The following is an 18,816-nucleotide window of genomic DNA, read 5'->3' on the forward strand; positions in this document are numbered from 1 at the left end:
CAAACAATTCTCATAACATAAACTATAACATATACTATGTTTGAGCCACTTTATTTTTTGTGGGGCACAAATGTTTGCTAAGATATTTTTGCAAACCACAAGCATTCATGACTCAATGTATATAAAAATGCAGATATGTAAACCATAGACCATTTAATAATTTGATTTTACAAATACCATATTTCAATATTTTTGAGATGGGTTGGAGAAAGAATCCTAATTATATAACTTACGTTAGCAATTTTTAACAACCTTATATGTGAGTGTCTGGCATTTCAGATCTTGATGTACTGTTGTGCTCATAAGTTTGCATACCCTGGAAGAAACTGTGAAATTTTGGCAGTGATTTTGAAAATATGACTGATCATGCAAAAAAAACTATGAGGCCATTTATTATCACATAGTTGTTTGGATCCTTTTTAAATCATAATGATAACAGAAATCACCCAAATGGCCCTGATCAAAAGTTTACATACCCTTGAATGTTTTCCTTGTTACAGGAAAAACACAGGTAAAAATGGCAATTAAAGGCGAATTTCCCACACCTGTGTTTTTTTAAATTGCAATTAGTGTCTGTGTATAAATGGTTAATTAGTTTGTTAGCTCTCACGTGGATGCACTGAGCAGGCCAGATACTGAGCCATTGGGAGCAGAAAAGATAACAAGGTTTGCATAACAAGGTTTTGGAACTTTATAAAGATAGAAAGGGATATAAAAAGATATCCAAAGCCTTGCAAATGCCAGTCAGTACTGTTCAATCAGTTGTTAAAAAGTGGAAAATTTGGAGATCTCTTGATAACAAGCCAAGGTCCGGTAAACCAAGAAAGATTTCAGCCAAAACTGCCAGAAGAATTGTTTGGAATACAAGGGAAAACCCACAGGCAACCTCAGTAGAAATACAGGCTTCTCCGGAAAAAGACGGTGTGGTTGTTTCAAAGAGCATAATACGATGAGACTTAAACAAAAAGGAGCTGCATGGTTGAGTTGCCAGGAAAAAGCCTTTACTGCACCAATGTCACAAAAAAGCTGGGTTATAAAATGCCCCACAACACTTTGACACGCCTCACAGCTTCTGGCACACTGTAATTTGGAGTGACGAGACCAAAGAGGGGTCAACAAGGCCAACAATACCATCCCCACTGTGAAGCATGGTGGGTGTGTGTGAGCTCTAAAGGCACAGGGAATCTTGTGAAAACACTCTTGGACTGTCCAGCGCGACAATGACCATAAGCACAAGGCCAAGTTGACCCTCCAGTGGTTACAGCAGAAAAAGTGACCATCACAGTCACCTGACCTTAATATCGTCAAGCCACTCTGGGGGAATCACAAACGTGCGGTTCATGCAAGATGACCAAAGACTTTGCATGACCTGGAGGCATTTTGCCAAAACAAATGGGCAGCTATACCAACTGCAATAATTCAGGGCCTCATAGACAACTATTACAAAAGACTGCACGCTGTCATTGATGCTAAAGGGGCAATACACAGTACTAAGGGTATGCAGACATTTTGAAAAAGAAAATCTTTGCTGACATGTTTTGTTTTACGATTGTGTTATGACCTAAAGTTGAATGTGAATCCCATAAGAAATAAAAGACATGTGTTTTGCCTGCTCACTCATGTCTTCTTTACAAATGGTACATATATTACCAATTCTCCAAGGGTATGCAAATGTTTGGGCACAACTGTACCTAAATTGTCTCATTGGTGTAAACATAATTGGTGTAACTACTCATAATGATGGTACAATACAATTATCATGGTAAACACTATTCAATGTTATTAAGCTGTCGTATTAATTATTTTAGAATGGGAGATTTACCCACATTAATTTAAATCAAGTGAAATGGTCCCCAGAATGCACTGCCCAAATGCCACCGCAATTCAAGAACAACTTAACAGGAAAATGCTATACAGCCCTGAACAAACACTGTCAACATATCATTGGTCTACTATTATTGCCCAGTCAGTAAGGGCACAGTCAGAAACATAACACAGACTGGAAACTCACAAAGAGATTCTGAGTGGCTCTCTCTCCTGGTTGGTTTTAGTCGGCGGTTTGGGGTTCTGGTAGGACAGCCTTACAAAGACAACAATAAGAATAATTCCTGAAATAAATGAAAAAGGTGAAATTAGAACCAGAATACTGAAATATGCCATAACATAAGACCCTGAAAAAGATCCTAATGGTAATTACATGAAAGACAATTTTGCTTTCAACTTCGCCATTTTCACTTGGTCGCTATCTCTTTGAAGTCTTAAAAAATATTGTAGAATCTTTACTGTATTTTAATCATTGTGTGTTTATTTAATGAAAACCCTCTAAAAATGTTTATGCAGTTCATTGCTCCCTTTGCCCCATTAATGCTTTATCGAGTTGAGGCACAGCCCTGATTGGCTGATAGGAAATGGGTCAAGAGCCCTCCCCCTTACAAAGATTAACAGCCATTGGTCTACTACAATCGCATAAACATATTTTTCAAAAAGCTTACACACAAAGCACTTACATTTTAATTATGTCTGTTACTTTGACCTCATGGTGTGGAAATCTTCAACAAAACAGGTAGATCCTCTTACTGACTGAATTGGGCCTTTAAAACTGTTTACCAGTTTGCAGTGCATTCAGGTAGTACTTTTTTTTAAGTTTGTGTAAAAATTTTTTGCAGTATGTTATGAGATATGCACGAAAAAACATATTTGTTTTTTTCTTAAGACATGCCAGGACTCGACTCATAAAGAGCAAACTGTGGATAATACTTCCCAATCAGTATATGCTAAATATTTTTTTCTGAAGAAAATGGAATCTAGAAACTAATGTAACACCATTTAGCCTAGTCAAAGTCTGCATAATACTTAAACTGTCTTCATATTTTGCTGCCCTAAAAAATGTATCTAGGATTTTCACAAAGAAAAACATTTATTCAGAGTTTGTCTTTGCACCCCAGTTATTACCACATGAATCATTTGGAATAATATCCTAACTTTGCAAAACTCCTATGCCTTGGCAATACCAGAACCGCCAATTGTGTTGTGAATGCATAGTTTTGTTGCAAGCCCTTTCCATATCGCTACACATTATTATTTAATTAATGACGCATCTATAGAGGCCGATATGTGTGTTCGCCAGTTATCCTGGCCTTTTCGATTTGTCAGATATTTATAGACATAAATGCTACAAATAATGCATGGAAGACGATTTCATCCGATATTCGGCTACGAGCTCAGGAACTTATTGGCTATAAAAAAGTTATGAAAATGTTGTCATCTTAGCAACTGCACGTTTGTCAGCTCGTATGCCTGCCACTTCAGGATAACTTGCTAGCTATATACTAGTGATGTGCAGTTTGCGAACAATTCGTTTTGAACGAATCTTTTTAGTGACTCGGGAATCACGAGTCCATTTTTCTAGTTACTCGTTTAGTTGTATCGTATCGAACGTTTGACGGCGGATTAATACAACATGATCACTTGCTTCATACCCGGTCCTCCAGCTCAGTTCTCCGATCATCAAGGCAGGAACAACATAAACACATGTTTATAACTGATATTTGAACGCAGACTATAATAATTCATATAGTTAGTTGATTACTGGTGCCATGAAAAAAAAGATGAAAACAAGCATGGAGCCGCTGCCTTCGCCTAAGTAAAAAGACTAGTGAACGACTGACTCGGTCAGTTTTATCGTTCAATTGAACGGTTGTTTTGTTCATTTGAAAGACTGGCAGCGGGGTTCATTTGAACGGCTGCCAGTACTACCCTGACCGCTGGCTTCCAGCTCAGTAGCCTACTCTCCGTCCAACAGCTGTTAGTTTGACGTTCTCAAAGAAAAGTTGATCTACAAAGTAGCATTGTAAATACACGGATGCATAGCCTAAAGTAAATTATGTAGTATTTGATTTTTGATTGTAATGATAAAGATAAAACAATGATAAATCATAGAGTACAACAAGCGTTTGCTTAAGTAGAGAAGACACATAAACTGTATTATGATGATGAGCATTCGTTGGGGGCTATTGACTCAAATGAACGAAAAGACTCGAAGGAATCAACCTTTTTACTGAACGACTCGACAAGATCCGAATCAGTAGAAAGTCTCGAACTTCCCATCACTACTACATACAAAACTCTGTTTTAGCTATACAAGCTGTATAGGTAGTTTAAGTGTGTAGAGCAGTGTATTTGGCAGCTTTTTGTTTGCTTTAGTCATTACAATTATAATTATGCAGACCATAGTTTTTCCAAATACTATTTAATATGTTTACAAATATACTAATTTAATTCCGTTCTGACAATGCTTTTTGGAGGAGATGTGATGCATAACTTATAAATTGACAGTTTCCAGTTTGAATAGCGCACACGTTTTGGCACACGCGAAGGAAAAATACAACACATGCAACACCCAAAACGCGATGCATCCGCAAAGGGTACGCATGGTGCTGTATGTCTTTTCATCCTAACGCACATGTTCAATGGAAATAACTGAACTTCTGCATATACATGACTGATTTGGTCTGGCCAAGGCGTTAGGGCCACATACAGTACATTTCTGATGTTTACATTTTCTTTGTTCAGTAAATTTGGTTGGGGAAGTTAATCAGTGATGGACAACAACATTAAAAACATGTCTCTGATTTATTCTGTAGATTGTAAGACAGCAAAATGTGAATACTGAACCTGGCGTGAGTAGACTTTCAGTATCAGCAGTTCTCTTTGCATGAGTCTGAAGTGTATGTCTAATGATAACAACATTAGGTGAATGCAGATGCTTCAGAGGCTAAAATTAGTTTGTCTGTGGGAAGAGTCTGACTTTTAGCAAATGGCAGTTAAACAACTACACTACATTTAGACTACACAACACCTCCTTTATAGCCATAACTTCAAAATAACAAAGATATTAATTGGGGGCGGGGCCACTTCAGTCTACTCACTGTCCTAACTGCAGAAATTAGGGAAGGGGCAGTGGGAAGACCAGAATGGTGAGGCCCTGATCAACTGTTCATCTTAAAATATACCCACCATATTTTACAGAGTAATTCTGTATACTAGTTTGTAACAATTCAGACAATTGAAGCAATTTAAGGAAAAATGTTTTGCTTGAACTGTGCCCTTTACAAAAATCAGGATACATAGAAAATATTTTTTATATGTTTCAATATTGGCATATTCTAATGAATTTCTCATCCCAACTGCTCCTAACAGATTCTGTTAAAACACTTAGTTTAATGTGTTGTCAGGTGTCACTGCTTTACAAAGGATGGCAAGACGGAAGCCTTTTATTACAAAGAAAAACCTCCAAGCCTGGCTGAAGATTGTAAAAACAAACATCTCTAAACATTTTATTTTTCATTTTTCCCCCTCGAAGATTTCAGTTCATTTTTCAATTTAATTGTTCACATTATAGGTAGCATTAAAGGTGGAAAAAGTTCTGACATGATTTATCTTTGTCTCATTGTTTTACATCACAAGAACCTGGCATTTTAACAGGGGTGTGTAGACTTTTTATATCCACTGTATTTATCTAAATCATTAAATCATGATTTATCTAAATCATTAAAGTCTTATTTTTCAACAACCAAAAACCAATCTAACCCATTACCAAACACCAACCCATCCCTTAGTTGGACCTAATCAATACGTCTTCAAATTAATTAATACATGCAATATAGTATTTAAGTTTCTATTAAATTTGATTTCATGACTGACTTTAATATGGCTATAATAAGTCCATTTAAAATGTTTATGACTCTTGACATTTTATGACCAAAACACCCCCAAGTCTGAACATGTAGAAGTACTGTAGATGCAAAGTGTTACTTCAGTTGGGATTGTTGAATCTACAATCCCACATCAGTTCCTCTCACCTATGACCCCCAGGGTTCCCAGTAGGGTGCCCACGGTGGACTGGACGGTTGGCATGCCTTGCAGCTGCTTAGCGGCCGTCCTGCAGTTCCCTCTCACATTGCATGGGCACACCGTCACTGTGATTTAAGATGCAGTCAACACCACTCCCACAGTGCAGAGACATATTCCGCCCACAGAAACACATTACAGCAGCCCTAGTAGACCATGCTGACAGGGAGAGAACATCTCCATGCCCTAAGGCCAAAGTGTTTTCCTAAATCAGTTCAGTTTGCCGTTGGGAGGGGGTTGAAGGCTGAGACCGGGCTGAGATGGGGGCAGACGCACCTGTGGCCCATCCTGTCCTCAGTCAGTCTGAACCCAGTGTGTTAATATATATGCTTTAAACAGCCTGGCATAAGGTAACAAACTAGGGACACAAATCTAATGGGATGAGATGTCCTTTTTTAATTATACAGAACAGATGCACTTGTCCAGAATGAGTTGTGGAGATATTCTGAGGGGTTGGAGGGCCAGAAGACACATAAACACAGACGCAGCATATGCCTGGCCAACTCCTCTATTTAATTTTCAGAGGACATACATTATAGTGTCCCACTGAGCAAAATAATTTGAAAGCAGCCTTTTCAAAATGATGTGCTAATAGGGTAATGACAGCCCAGAAAGGAAAGCCCAGAAGTGAAATTGATTGTAAACACAGCGTGTCTATTGGTAGTTCAATATTGTTCATCCACATTAAAGCAATAACAGCACAGCTTCCTGAGTGAACCAATGGTGTCGCTGACAGAAATATATACTCTGCCGAAAGGAAGGGATGTCAAATCAGTGACTTTAAAATCTCACATTTTGTAAACAAGAAAAAACATTGTCTTATATGTGTGTGCGCGCGTGTCTGTGGGTTACCTGGCAGGTTTATAAAGGTGCTCCTGGGAGGTGAGCTGCTGTCAGAGATGGTGAAAGGAACGGTGTAGACGTCCGGAGACAGGTATGGGGTGTTCAGTGACAGGTTTGTGTGGGTGTCTGGGAAAAGACAGATGTTACATTGGTAGGATCCTATGATAAACCTCCACAGTAAAATATTATTGGGCTCCGTCGCTTTGACATGTTGTGTACGTATTCTTGGAAACACGTGTACGTCATTGCTCAGATTACTTTTCGTAGAATATTGTATATTTTTAGGACCAATTTGATTGACCACACTCAAAAGTATTTTGGCCGTTTTGTGTGAGGGTGCAAAGTAAACATTAAAGGGATTTTTCTACAGATGAAAAATATTACTGAAATACATGTTTAAACATAGTCTGGGATGCAGGCCAATTTATTAGAAAGGTCATTCACAGCTAAATATAAATAACATGCAAGCTGATTGACTTAGTTTTGGCAAAGAAGGGCAGTACACTTGCGTTATCAAAAGCCCACATCAACGTTACTCTAACCGAGGAATAATCTAAGTCTGTTTATTATACACATACAGTGTATGTCTGAGTGACCCTGTGGTTAGTGTCTGCAAAATCCTCTGTGACTAACAACACACTGGCCAATGGGGGACAGAGGTTGGAAGGCGGGGGCATGGGGTCTCCAATGCATATGTACTGATACTTTATCTATTCCAAAATACAGAGGTGCATGGCGTCCAGACAGGAGCTCCCTTCTCGTAAACAAAGGGTTTTCTATCAGGCTGTCAGCTGTTATCTTAGGGTCCAAAAGCCCCTGGCTGGCCTCTGACATAGCTCCCCTTCATGTGCCTGCGCTCTAAAAGAGATGGAGAGGCTGGACCAACACAAAAAACATTGTTATCTTCTACCTTCTACTATCATCCCTGCCGGTCCTCAGGTGTGACATGTACTACCCATTACACAGCCTAACAGTCTGACATCTTGTACTGTAGGCAATATGTCTGATGTATGTAATCTTGTTAGTAAAGGCAGCAGACGACATGCGTCCATGAAGCAAATAGAGGAGACCTTGGTCTGCTGGATTCTCAACAGTTCTTTCGACTTTTCTTTGACGTCATTACTGACGACAATGGGGCATGTGAGATTTGTTTTTCAATCACTCTGAAAATGTCTGGTTTTATCGCAGTCCGGCAATAATGGGAAATTAAGATGAAAATCATGTATTTATCTATAATTGGAATTGACTAACTGTCTGTTGTGTGTTGGATTGGAACAGAAGAATATATTGGAACACTCAGGACAAAGCACACTGTGAGCTTCTCAAAGAAAGAGTTACGTAGACATGGCATTAGGCTGCGTCACACCTACGTCACTCTCTCTAGTCTCCCCCATGGTGAGGGGTGAGGGAGAAAGATGGCGATGGTCTGAAGAGCATCGGAAATGAAGCAAAGAGGTGCGCCATGGGACATCCGCAGCAGGTGTTATTAGGGACCAGTCTTACAGCTGCAGAGCGTTTGGTGTTGTCAGGCAAAAAAATCCAGTTTTAACCTCTCAGCATTTCAGCCCGGGGGGCACCAGCTGTGATTTCACGCAAATTAAAGAGGAAACATAATTACAGCCGGCCTCCGTCGCTTTTATTGCTAATGCGTCAGATAGAATGGGCGAGAAAGAAAAAAAAAATGAAAAGGTTGACACTTACTGAATCAATAGCGAAACTATGTCATTGAAGCCAAGTCCACAAGTCTGATAGCATCAGCCTGACACATTACCGACCGCTACAGCGACAGGATGAGGGCCATTAGGCATATTACGGACACGCCTAGTCAGGCAGCCTCAGATGAAATGGGGGGGCAATTTACTCCTACTTGTCAGTGTTCTTCCAGTGCCATTCTCTCTAATCCACGTGTCTTAGGATCTACATGTGGCCTGAATGACATCCTATTCACCCCCCGTCACATGCTTGGAGATAAACGATCTAGTTTGTCATTAGAGATACAGGTTTCTATTTTCAAATAAACATTGTCATTGGTGACTTCACCATATAAAAGGGTAGTTACAGTGAGAGTGTCAGACCCAGTGTTACTATGACAACCATAATAGATTTGGCAACGTCACTGAAATTTAGCTGACTGGTGGCGGGTCTCACACAGACGTCACTCAACCAAGTCGATACCTTGATCTACAAAGGCGAGGTTTAATGTTTTCTAGGTCCTACTCAGACATGTTGAGTCACCCTGACCCAACACCTACAGTACTACAGCCACTGTCATCAATAATATTGTCATGGTAATGTATTGGCTGGCAGATGGTCTGTTAAGTGAATGGTTTCTTTAGCACAGCTAGCATCATGGTTAAAATATCTGATCATTAAACAAAAGGTTTCTTTATCAAATTCCTAAGCCGGCAAAGCAAAAAATCTGTTCAGTCCCAGAGTTGTTAAGATAGTTGAGTCTAATTTCTTCCCAGCAGCTCACTGTTTTACCTTCTTTCACCTCTCTAGTTTTGGTTAAAAGCAGATGCCAAATATCTCTTGGATCTTGTGTGCAAACTCACAAGTATTCCCTTTCCCTTAGCTATTTCTGAACTGTTCTTTAAAATATTGAGTCAATAACCTACCGTTGATGGGGGTCAGTTTCCAGTTGCGGTGAACAGTGGCATCACTGCGGAGGGAGAAATTGAGCCTGCCTCCATGCTGGGGACCATCGCTGTCCCGTGATGCAAGTACCAACGCCTGGTCCTCCCAGCGAGGGGTACACAAATATTTCCAGGAATAATCGCCCACCAACACAGGACTGTTGTCATTCACATCCAGAATATGGACTGTCACCAGGGTGGAGGCGGACAGAGATGAGTTCCCTGGGAGGCAGAAAACGCAGTTTCAATCCACATTACCCACTCAATGACTGTTAAAACAGTCCTTGTGGACTGGAGAATTTCTGGAAAGCACAGGGACGATGGCATAAAAGCTACAGTCTCTCTACAAAGGCCCATTCCTTCAATGTGTCTGATACATGTTAATTTCTTTGAAAACCAACCCAATATCGCATCTACTTCACAAATGTACTTGTACAATGTACTCAATCAGACACATCCTCTTCAGTCTCTACATGTGCGGGCCCAAGATCTGATTCAGAACCCCCATTCTTTCATCAACGTTTTAGTGTTAATAGGAATTGATCTGATCCCTGCTCTTGGAGGTAAGGGTGTGCTAGAGTGGGGCGAGGGGTGCAGATAATTAGATGCAGTGTGCAAAGAAGAGACCCTACGAGACTCGGCAGGTTTGTCTTCTGTTCTCTTTGGAGTCGTGCTTTTCTTGGGTGGGGGAGGATTGAACATTTCCATACAAAATACAGTACACCCCCAGTCTACTCTACACTAGGTACAGACTGGCTTCGCATGACTCACTCCCTCCTTATTACACAGGCAGTGAATACTGTGTGGTCTGGACAAAGGAAGAGCTGCTTTAGCCTTGTCATATTCATTCTGACATGCACAAGGACAAACAGAAGGCCAACGGTGCAATGAAACATAGGTATAGAAATATACATTGTTCTCAGAAAACCAACTTACTTCCATCTTCAGCAATGACCTCCATGGTGTAGGTGCTGTTTTCTTCTCTGTCCAATGCCTGGACAGTCTTTAGCTCACCTGAGTACTTCCCAATGGAGAAGTACCTCTTGGTATCTCCTCTGAGTGAGTATCTGACAAAACCCAAACCATTATTACTTTAAAACAAAGCAGAGTGGGATAATAATCTAATGCATATCAAACTGTATATGATGTTTCACCTGATTGGGTGTGAGTCTGGGTCATATCCACGAATAGTGGCGATAACACGTCCTGGCTCCTCCCCCTCTCTGACTGTGACCTCGTAGTGACTCTGGGACAGAATGGGTCCCTCGTTGATATCGTCTACGTAGATGGAAACAGTTGCCGTGGACGCTGGGCCATACCTCCCTCGAACAAGAGCCACCGGGTTCTGAGCACTAAGGACCAGAATGTACTCGCTCTCCCGCTCAAAGTCCAGCACCTGAATGCACACAGGTTGCCACAGAAATGATTTTTAAAACGCTTATACACTGTCACACAGTACTGTGCAAAAGTCTCAGACCACCAGAGAAAATGGTTTAAAGGAAGTAATCTTTGTAGTAACTATTTACTTTCCCATAAAAACACCCTATTTCATTAGAAGTAATACAAATAAACATAAATACAATAAAAGTGACAAGACTTTATTGTGATGTCTTGGTGAGATGGCTACAAGTAATATAATAAAAACACTGAAAAGTTGAAAATGGATAATGCAGTGGAAGATCGAAAAAGCTATCTACATCTGAGTAACAGTACTTAATGGTCACTTCCTTGAGAAATCAAGTAAAGTCCTTGCCCAGTATCTGGCAAAGTCATCTGGCACCTAAGTACAGTACACACTTCGACCGTGAGAAGGTGTCTTACATGAAATAGACTGGTAGGGTAAGTTTCAGCTAAAAAAACATAATTGCAGATGGGAAACAAAGCAGGCAAGATTGCACAATGAGAAGAATCACACACTCAAAAACACACACATTTCTTTTTGTTATCCTTGTATTGACCAGAAAATCTGTTGTTTTCAGTTCCTATCCCCTGACCATGAATTTAATCCTAACCCTAACCCTTATACTAACCTTACCTCAGTAACTTTACTTTCATTCCTAACCTTAACCAAGCCCTGTTGCCTAATCCAATCCATAAACCTAACACATGATGCCTAAACTTAAAAGTTAACCGCAATATTTACTCTTAACCCAATCATACATTTCATTTTTCCTAGTGGGGAAAGACTAAAAAACCTTGAGGAAAATGTGTATTTTTCTATATGTGACAAGAAATATGTTTACATCTCTGCTGGGCTGGTTCTAGGCATAAGCAACATAAGCGGATGCTTAGGGCCCCCGAACGCTAGGGGGTCCCCAACCGCTAGTGAGCCCCCAACAGCTAGTGAGCCCCTGATTACTAGGAGAGAGGGTCCCCAGAATAGCATTTTGCTTAGGGTACCCAAAAGCCTAGAGCCAGCACTGCATCTCTGTATCTATTCATTTCTGTTCTCTCATGTGTGTTTAAATAGAATAGGACATAAATGTGGCTTGAAGTTGAACTGAGACTATTGCTGTTGTACTGTTACTATTTCCAGGTAAACAGAAGAATATTTGAATATTCTCAATCACAGCCTTTCTTAAATCTTTTGTGTCATGGACGAGCAAATTATCTCCTTCTTTCCCTCAGGAGCACTTGTGTAAAAACAATATTGACCATTGCTTTTTTATTAAGAAAAAATGTATTACAATTTATTACACCCTAACAACACATTGCCTTGTTTTAATAAAGTCAAAACATGGTCCATTAACCAAGTTAACTGATATAAAGTGACTGACTGCTTTGACCCCGAAAGTATGTATATATTATTTAGTATTTGGCCTCAGCTACTCCAATATTGTTGGTACATACATTAACTGTAAATATGCAAAAGTAGGTCAACCAAATTGAAATCTGAAGGATTTAGGTCTTTGGTTTTTAGTGACCACCATGCATCAAATTGGTATTGGGAAGTCTGGGGAAGATCATGAAGTTATAATTGACTGTTGGGGAAAACATGTATACATTTGTTTTGTGATTTTGCCACAGTCCCTTTTAACGTGCACAACACAGCTTATGAGTTTCATAAATACATATATACCTTTCGTGTAAGGGTTTATAATTGCTGACAGTCAAATTCGTAGGAGTGAAATGGAACCGCTACGCAGCAGATATTGGTGGCTAATTGTATAACTCCAGCTCTATGAAGGAATCATAAACGCAATGAGTGGGACTTTTCACAGACCTGGGTGTGTGAACCACTGTCCTAACATATGCCTCTAAGCTTGTCCTGCCTTTAATGGCATTCATGACTATGGCCACCACTTCAGCTAGAGACACATTGAGGAGAGAGAAGCCTGTGTTCCCAAATACATGATATCGCTACTGTGCTATCAACCTTTAGTCGTTATGTTCATCATGGGTTTTGTTATCTATGGCTCCTGTCTTCTGGCACCTCCTGACTCGTGGTGTATGAAGTCCTTTCCTGCACCCCACCCATCCTTTTGTTTCTTCCTTGAACTGCATAGGTACCAAGTGTGTGACATTAAACTGGGAGACACTGACTGCATTCAGTATGTTCTCCTCTGCTCTAGCTGGCATGAATGAAGAGTTTGGCAGTCTGAATCCAGAACTTTCCTTACATCTCCAAGTGTGAGTGATTTTTGACCCAACAGTACTTCTGATCATCACGTGTCATTAGATCTGGATCTCACACTCTCTCACACACAATACAACAACGGCAGAAAAAGAGGGGGAAAAAAGAGTCTGTTGGAAAACAATGTATTGTGGAATCCACAGTTCCAAAGACTAAGGCTGTTCCCACTGCAAAGGAGAGGGTTGTAACAGTTGCATTGGGGCTCTGTACCATCAAGCTGATTTACTGGCACAGACTGCATTTATTTACACTGTAAAGCAGGAACCGGCACGTCATCGACGGCCAGTCGATCCAACTGCTTGTGACTGAGAATCCCGTTAGGAGACAGCCGTTGCTATGCTGACTCTGAGAGTTCACAGCACACTTTAACTCCATGCGTTGTCTTCGCTCCGGGAAAATGAAGCGATTGCTCTTGCTAAAACATGTGGCCTGTCCCAAATAAATACATCTGTTGCTAGAGAGAAGACATTGATCAGTGGTTGGACTGACTAATGCAGCTGACTGGAAATGAAGCACAGGTTTGTATCAGACAACAGCCAGAGGAACACAGCCTCTCCTAAGCAGCTTTTGCTGGCTAGTTGTTCTGTCTGGTGCCTCTTAAAGCATAAGCAATCATGACCTGATTCTGTGGATTCTGTTGCAGTTTATTCTGTAAATTCTGTTGGTGTTGATTTTGTTGATCTTGCGCTGTTGATTCTGTTGCTGGCCAGTTGCTCGCTCTGGGTGGTCTTGAAGCAACCATAATTTATGACTGTCTTTCATATCAAGATTATAATGGGGTGATAGCATTGTTCTACTGCTGTTGAGTGTGTGTGCACATTCGTCTTTAATCTCTATTATTCTGCCGAAAAATTATTGAATCAGTTAAGGTCACCTGCAGTAGCCTATAAACCCTTTCTCTGACAACACACGTGTCATACCACACATCGTTTAAACCACACACCCCTCTGCTCAGTCATCGCTCATTCCCCATCCACGGCCAAATATCTGTGTGTGGGAGACATTTCAGCGCATGCTGAACATGGGTCTGGTATTGGGCCTGGAGTTTTTCCAGATCATCGGACATGTTCAAACTCCTGTCCCGAGTTATGCCATAATGCATTATCATGTTTCGGCCGACCTCAGACACATCCGCCTACAGCACAGCAGGAGCTAAATGTCCTCAGTGATCTCATGCTCACACTATCAAAACCACCTTGGCGCGGCACCAGAGAGCCAGACGAACTAGTGTTCTGTTAGCAGTGCTTTGGCTATGTGGTGTTTAGTGAGAAAACAGCAACTACTGACAGATTAACAGGTGGACTAATTAGGCTGTGTGCCCCGTTAACGAGACAGCTTGACTGTCCCACTGCGTTGTGTCGTTCCCGTCTCAAGGTCACATATTAGGGCGCATGCTCTGATGGACTAACAAGCTATTGTATCAGATGGGAGGTTCTTGTCAGTTGCTGCACTAAAGAGCTACCGTATTTGGTGCTTCAAAAAAGCTGCTAAAAAGCTACAATAGGCCTACATCCCATTACTGTTAGTAAGGGTTGGGTCAATTCAGGAAGTAAACTGATATTCCAATTAATTAATTACCAAAAGGAGATATACAGTGTCTTCTAAAATGTATTTAAAATAAACCAAAATGTAGGAGATCATTTTTGTACTTTTTTCTCAATGTTTTCTAATTCAAATCCCCCAAATCTGTATGCCTACAATTTGATTGACACCAGCCCTAATACATGTTAGGAGCTTGTCAGGGTCAGCTGGGGACAATTCCAAGTGCATAACATGTGCTCTGTCCTTACATCAGTTTAGATATTACCAGACATTACCAGACATTTCCAGACATTACCAGAGGCTTCTCCTTGGAGACCTCTGTCAGATATTTGGAAAATATTCCTAACTAGAGAGACAACCCTATATAGAGAATGAGGAGACCAACAGTGACAGACACTCCCTCTTTGACCCAAAAGCCCTTCTGTCCAGGCCAGGAGAGAAAGATTAGTCTGTGTGGTGCTGGGTGGGATTGGGGGAGCGGAGCGGATTAGGAGGGAAGAGCTGTAGAGTCCCAGGGATAGGTTCAGATTATTTTGGGATAAACGATTTCATTGTCAATGTTTATTTTCAGGACACGTGTAGTTGAAATACCCACGTGTGTGGATGTGTGTGTGCATGTGTGTGTGTGTGTGTGTGTGTGTGTGTATGAAGAGTCAATATTGCATATTTCCATGGTGATGCTATCACTATTAAGTTGAGCCCAAAACATATTTTGCTCTTTGGTCGTGTCTTATTTTTGAATGAACAAGACAGAACAGAGACAGTTGACTGAATGTGTCCAGACCTTGGAAAGGACGAGTGAAACCTCATTGGTCTGCTTGTCTGTGACTAATGAGAACACCTCCTCCTCGTTGCCAGACTCCAGCCTGTAATCCACCTGCCAACTGTCTCCTCCACGCTCATCAGCGTCCCACGCAGACACCGCTGTAACTGTCGCTCCCACAGCAGCATCCTCCGGCAGGTGAAAGGGCCCATACTGAAAGAGGGGAGGGAGAAAGGGACAGGGGATGAAGACAGTGAGGGAAAAAAAGCGTAATAATACTTCCAAAGAATTTGAGCATTTGCTTTATTTAGCTTGGAAACTGAATAACTAGAAATACTTTGTTCCAGGGAAACCAAATCAGGTGGGTTAAAATCTTTTGTCAGAACAAAAATACAGTACGTTGTCAAACATATTTGACAATGTACTGTTGTACATAACGCAGGTGATATATCTTTCATTGTCCACCTTTATTCAGACACCTCCTATCTCCCTGCTTGGGAGTCCTTTAATCTTCAACTAACTGTGGCCCTCCACTAAAGCGGCAGTGTCTCTGATCTGCCTGTCTGCCAGGGCCAAAGGGCCGTTGTTACCACGCGTGTCAACACTCACTTGCCAGCGCCATACAAATCTATTCACATGTTGCTGGGAAAAGCAGTGGCTCTGCGATGCGACCCACTCAAGAGCTTTTTCCACCTCAGTGTATGTTTGTGAGTGTGAGTGCGTATGCCAAAGTATGTGCGCGTCAGGTTGCAATATATTGTTTCAGTTTTCCAGAGAAGAACTCCTATTGTTTCGTGGTTGAATCAGAAAACAGAGTTCGGAACCAGTTAAAACCAAAACATTATGGTTTATATAGTCTATTAAATGTTTTAACCAATGAAATCTTTACCTTGTAACAACATTGTTTTCAATTATTTAATGGGCACAGATAGAGCATTGTTTTCAATAGAGGGCTTGGGTTGAATCAATGAACATCACGACAGGGCAGGAATTGGAATGTGTTTGGGCTCTTACTAGCCACATAACTCCAGAGAACTTCATTATAATACTATACTACACAGGAGGGGTTTATTCATTAACTGTTTCTCAAGATCGGAAACAATTCTGTTACATGACACAAGATTATTTTTGTTTCCGATCTTGTTTCCATTCCAAAATTGTAGGTCTTTTTTTTCCATTGCTTGAAGACCTTTCATACCCTTGTGGGTGTTTTTTGGGGGGTTGGGGGGGGGGTAGTGGATTTGAACATAACAAGACGAGGTGACATTGTCTTGGATTTGTGCTTCATTGTCACAATTTGTTCCCACGTTTTCAAGGCCATCCTGTCTACTGCATTATTTAAGAGGTGTGAGCTGGGTTTTCTTCATTCTGGAACAGCATGTGAGAACACCTTCTATCTTTGGCACTTATTCTGCGTACCTTGAGGCCAGTGCTAAACCAACACTGTCTCATAAAGACCATGGAGGTTTATTATTCAGAGGGATCAACTGTGGTAAAGACCGCTGGAAAAAACACTGTCCCCAAAAATGCTCTCAGACAACATAAATAGCTTTTATGTTAAGACCAGTTTATGTCCTTTAATTAGTAGGCTTAAACTTGCAGAAGATTTATTGTTAATCTAAGTACTTATTACTGAATCTAAAACTGCTTTGTTGAACCAGTGACCTCAGACATAGTTACAGTAAATATTGCTCAGGGGAATGTTATTTTTATGAAGATGTGACATCAGTGTGAGAGGTATCATTCAGAGTTGTTTTATGGCGACACCACAGATTGGCTTATTCTACAAATTAAATAGTCCTCACTGGCCACTGTATGAGGCTTACTCAGATTATCTCAGTGTGTACACTGTCCATTTAGAGCAAAGTAATAATAAAAACTCAAATAATATGGTTGCATCTCTATAAGCCTGAGATTAAAGCTTGGATCCTGCCCAAAGCCTTGTCTCTTGCTCCCCTTTGGGAAATCAAATCAGCGACCTGGAGAGAGAGTTCACACAGCAGCAATCCAAGAGAAGAAAGAAATTAAAGATAATGGCAAATAGATATGCAATATTGCCATGTGTGCTCTAAATAACAATTCTATCCCCCAAACCCAAAATCCCCCAGGTCGTCCATTCCTACTTCAGCTTGTGTAAAGTTACCTCATGTTGAGTGAAGACAGGTGGGTTGTTGTTCTCGTCCTGCACCGTCACAACCACAGTACAGGAGCTGTTCAAGCCTTCAAATGAAATCCGCAGAGAGAGAAAGAGAGTCAAAAATACAGAAACATTTCATATGCTAGTCATTATGATCAGTTACATTATTCTGATGCCCTCAGTGTTAATGAAGATCACGAGTGATTCTAATGCAACGCATCTTAGTCATTAGCCTCCTTTTGATTTCCTTGGTCTTAACCATTGTCATCATTCTGATGCCCTCAGTCTTAGTCATTAGCCTCCTTTTGATTTCCTCAGTCTTAGTCATTGTCACCATTCTGATGCCCTCAGTGTTAGTCATTATTATCAGTCATTGTTGCATCATATTTGAACAATACTCTAAGCAGATGGGAAAACCTCCAATGTTAGCCTGCATGTGCTGGTCTAAAAAGAATGTACGATTCCACTGCACTCCTGTGTCTACTTCTCACAACACTACACAGTATATCTGCATAACTGTGACTTTATACTACATATAAATGATCTTTGCGGAGGTAAACCCTCACCCCTCTCCCTAACACCACAGAACCACATTGCCATGCAGTGCTGTTGGTCACCTTTAGCGTCCTCAGCTGTGATGGTCAGTGTGTACTGCGGGGCGGCCCCCTCAAGGGTGTCTGCCTGCACCGTGATGACCCCAGAGTCACGGTCAACCCGGAACAATGCTCGAGGGCTCTCTGGGATCTGTCCAACCAACCGGTAGAAGATCCTCACGTTATCTGTTTTGGGATCGTCATTATCGGCTGCCTGAACTGTGAGGATCTCCGTTCCTGGGAAAAGATGAGTGTGCGGGCGAAAAATCTGTATTTTTTAACCCTTGTGTGAAATCCTATTTTGAGCATACCTCTTTGTTTGTCCATTGTTTCTGAGTTTTATAGTTCAATACATGCTGTAAGCTTAAACAAAAGGCAATAGTTATGTTGCATGCTTCAGAAGGTGTTCTGTAGTGTGTTCCATAGAGTGTTCCATATTGTGTTTCCAGAGAGTGTTCTGTAGTGTGTTCCATAGTGTTCCGTATTGTGTTTCCAGAGAGTGTTCTGTAGTGTGTTCCATAGTGTTCCGTATTGTGTTTCCAGAGAGTGTTCTGTAGTGTGTGTTCCAGAGAGTGTTCTGTAGTGTATTCCAGAGAGTGTTCTGTAGTGTATTCCAGAGAGTGTTCTGTATTATGTGTTCCAGAGAGTGTTCTGTAGTGTGTTGAAGAGGGTGATCTGTAATGTGTTCCAGAGTGTTCTGTAGTGTGTTCCAGAGAGTGCTCTGTAGTGTGTTCCAGAGCGTGTTCTGTAATGTGTTC

The 18,816-nt window shown here is 41.0% G+C and overlaps 1 protein-coding gene across 1 annotated transcript in view; it reads right to left on the reverse strand.

The window, feature by feature from the left end:
* Window positions 1–1,602: 1,602 nt before the first annotated feature.
* The window catches only part of cdh16 (cadherin 16, KSP-cadherin), a 37,332-nt gene continuing 20,118 nt past the window's right edge, over window positions 1,603–18,816 (reverse strand). Inside the window, exons 10-18 of the mRNA XM_010863946.5 lie at window positions 18,083–18,295; window positions 17,472–17,548; window positions 15,350–15,541; window positions 10,544–10,785; window positions 10,326–10,456; window positions 9,372–9,611; window positions 6,763–6,879; window positions 5,862–5,978; window positions 1,603–2,108 (exon numbers count right to left, since the gene is read on the reverse strand). Coding sequence (XP_010862248.3) covers window positions 2,008–2,108; window positions 5,862–5,978; window positions 6,763–6,879; window positions 9,372–9,611; window positions 10,326–10,456; window positions 10,544–10,785; window positions 15,350–15,541; window positions 17,472–17,548; window positions 18,083–18,295 — 1,430 coding nt within the window. The 3' untranslated portion in view covers window positions 1,603–2,007. The remainder of the gene's footprint in view (window positions 2,109–5,861; window positions 5,979–6,762; window positions 6,880–9,371; window positions 9,612–10,325; window positions 10,457–10,543; window positions 10,786–15,349; window positions 15,542–17,471; window positions 17,549–18,082; window positions 18,296–18,816) is intronic.

This window comes from Esox lucius, chromosome 2, assembly GCF_011004845.1.
Source record: "Esox lucius isolate fEsoLuc1 chromosome 2, fEsoLuc1.pri, whole genome shotgun sequence".
Classification (NCBI taxonomy): Eukaryota; Metazoa; Chordata; class Actinopteri; order Esociformes; family Esocidae; genus Esox; species Esox lucius.